Raw genomic sequence first — 1,832 nt, 5'->3', positions numbered from 1 at the left:
GTTGTCTTGCAGCAGGCGAAGGACAGTATACCGGTGATTGCACACGAAAAATTACGGGAGCAGTGAATCCGAGGCGGGAAGGGGCAGGGGGGCGGTTGTGGGCACACGAGGAGCAAGGTCTGCCCTTGATGAGGCCTCGGACCGCCTCCGTCGGGGATTAATCGTGCGTCTTGGTGTGAAACTGAGTCGCAGGGCAGAAGCACCACTTTTGGTTCTGTTTAGAACGTGTCAAAAGAGGACCTACGGACATCGAAAGCAAAATAAAAGACGAGAGCGAGCAATGCCATGATTGCTTGGGAGCTTTCACCGTGAGCCACACCATAACAAGCCGTGCGTGTTCAGTCCCCTGTCTTTCCTTTCAGCACTGCCGAACAGGCTCCAATCGTATTTCAACTACCACTCCTATCTTTCAACCGCTGCGGCGCTGCAGTCACAACACGTCATGATCCGCCCTGCCTCCCCACCGCCCCTGTCCTCCCTTCCCGATCCCTCATTTCCCGGGCAAAGGCACGTACTTCCTGAAATTTTCCAGGAGCCTGGCCGGGTTTCCAATCACGGGGAAGAAGTGGATTTGTCCCTCTGGCTTGGTCTGCGTCTCTTTGAAATAGACCAGGACAGGCACTTGCTCGGAGGGGTAGAACTGCCGGGAAGTGACGGGGCAGAAGGCGGGGGAGAGCGGGAGACCCGAGGTGCAAATATAGTTGAAGTAGAGGTGGGGGAGAATGAAGCAAGCAGAAATTCCAATATTTAGACAAACATCCACGCGACATTTTACGCGCACGGTCGCAAAGAAAAAATGAACGATTGATTCTTACCTCCCAGTTCGTGAAACTCGCGTAAGTCCAGCGATTGCGCCCCCCCACGGCAAAATTTTCCCGCTCCATCGACAGAGACTGACCGTCAGCGCCAACAGTCATGACTTCCATTGCTTCCTCATCGAAAACAAAACGTACTTTTTGGGTGCGGCTTGCTAAGAAAGCGCCTATTAAGGCCAACGGCAAACCCGCGCCAGGATTTGACAGAGGGGGAAGCGCCAAGCCAACCCCACCGAGGAAAAATCCGGCAGCCACACGATAATCAGGCGCAATAACCTCTGGTTCTACTGCTACACGGGTAGTTTTTTGTTTTTTCCCACCCCAACTGTTGAGCGCAGTGACGGGCAGACGGGCCGGAACACCTCGGGAGCGAGTGATAATGCTGCTTATGTGGAAAAATCAAGCGATCATCATTGATCATGAGGTAATACAAGTTAGCAAATTTAAGATTATTGGGAAAATTAACAAAGTTGAGTGTTTTTATGGGTATAAGGACGAGTCCAACGCACCTGAAAGGCTTAGACAAAGAGGGCGTCGGCATGAGGAACCCGGCAGCCAGAGCGGGCAAAAGGATGAAAAATGCTGTGCGAAGAGCGAGCATGGTACCACCTGAGGATACATAGGCATCATGAGTTTTTCCTGGAAGAAGCACGGTGTGATAATTGGATGTAGGGCCTCAAGGGGCATAATAGGTAACGTGTATGAGTCCGCACTTGACCACGTCTCTGTTTAAGGCCTAGCTCGTAGAAGAAAGCAAATGAGCGGCTCGGAACGGCCTCCCTCCCCCCCCAATATAACCATGAAAGAAAAGCTTATTAAAGGCCTAAGACGCTTCAAATCAAGTAACCAATGTGCCTTTCGATGCTTTGGATGGCCTTGGCGTTTTCGGTGGTGCTACATTATCACGTTCCTGCCCCTTCTTTTGGGTGTTGCCAGCCATCCCGCTATACCCCTCTTTATTGCCTGCCTCCAGGCCCTTCTGTCCCTCGTCCCCCTCCCCCTCCACGCCCGCCTCTG

The 1,832-nt window shown here is 52.5% G+C and overlaps 1 protein-coding gene across 1 annotated transcript; it reads right to left on the bottom strand.

Annotated features, from left to right (window-relative positions):
- Nucleotides 1-183: 183 nt before the first annotated feature.
- On the bottom strand, nt 184-1,460 carry NGA_0681310 (uncharacterized protein). The gene is made up of 3 exons (XM_005852641.1): nt 1,325-1,460; nt 816-1,197; nt 184-640 (listed from the first exon to the last, which is right to left on the bottom strand). The coding sequence occupies exons 1-3, from the start codon at nt 1,414-1,416 to the stop codon at nt 491-493; spliced, it is 624 nt and encodes a 207-aa protein (XP_005852703.1). The 5' UTR covers nt 1,417-1,460; the 3' UTR covers nt 184-490.
- Nucleotides 1,461-1,832: the final 372 nt, after the last annotated feature.

The sequence above is a fragment of the Nannochloropsis gaditana genome (assembly GCF_000240725.1).
Source record: "Nannochloropsis gaditana CCMP526 unplaced genomic scaffold scaffold1035, whole genome shotgun sequence".
NCBI lineage: Eukaryota > Eustigmatophyceae > Eustigmatales > Monodopsidaceae > Microchloropsis > Microchloropsis gaditana.
The sequence above is the reverse complement of the archived record's forward strand: the minus strand, read 5'-3'. Positions and strand labels throughout refer to the sequence as shown.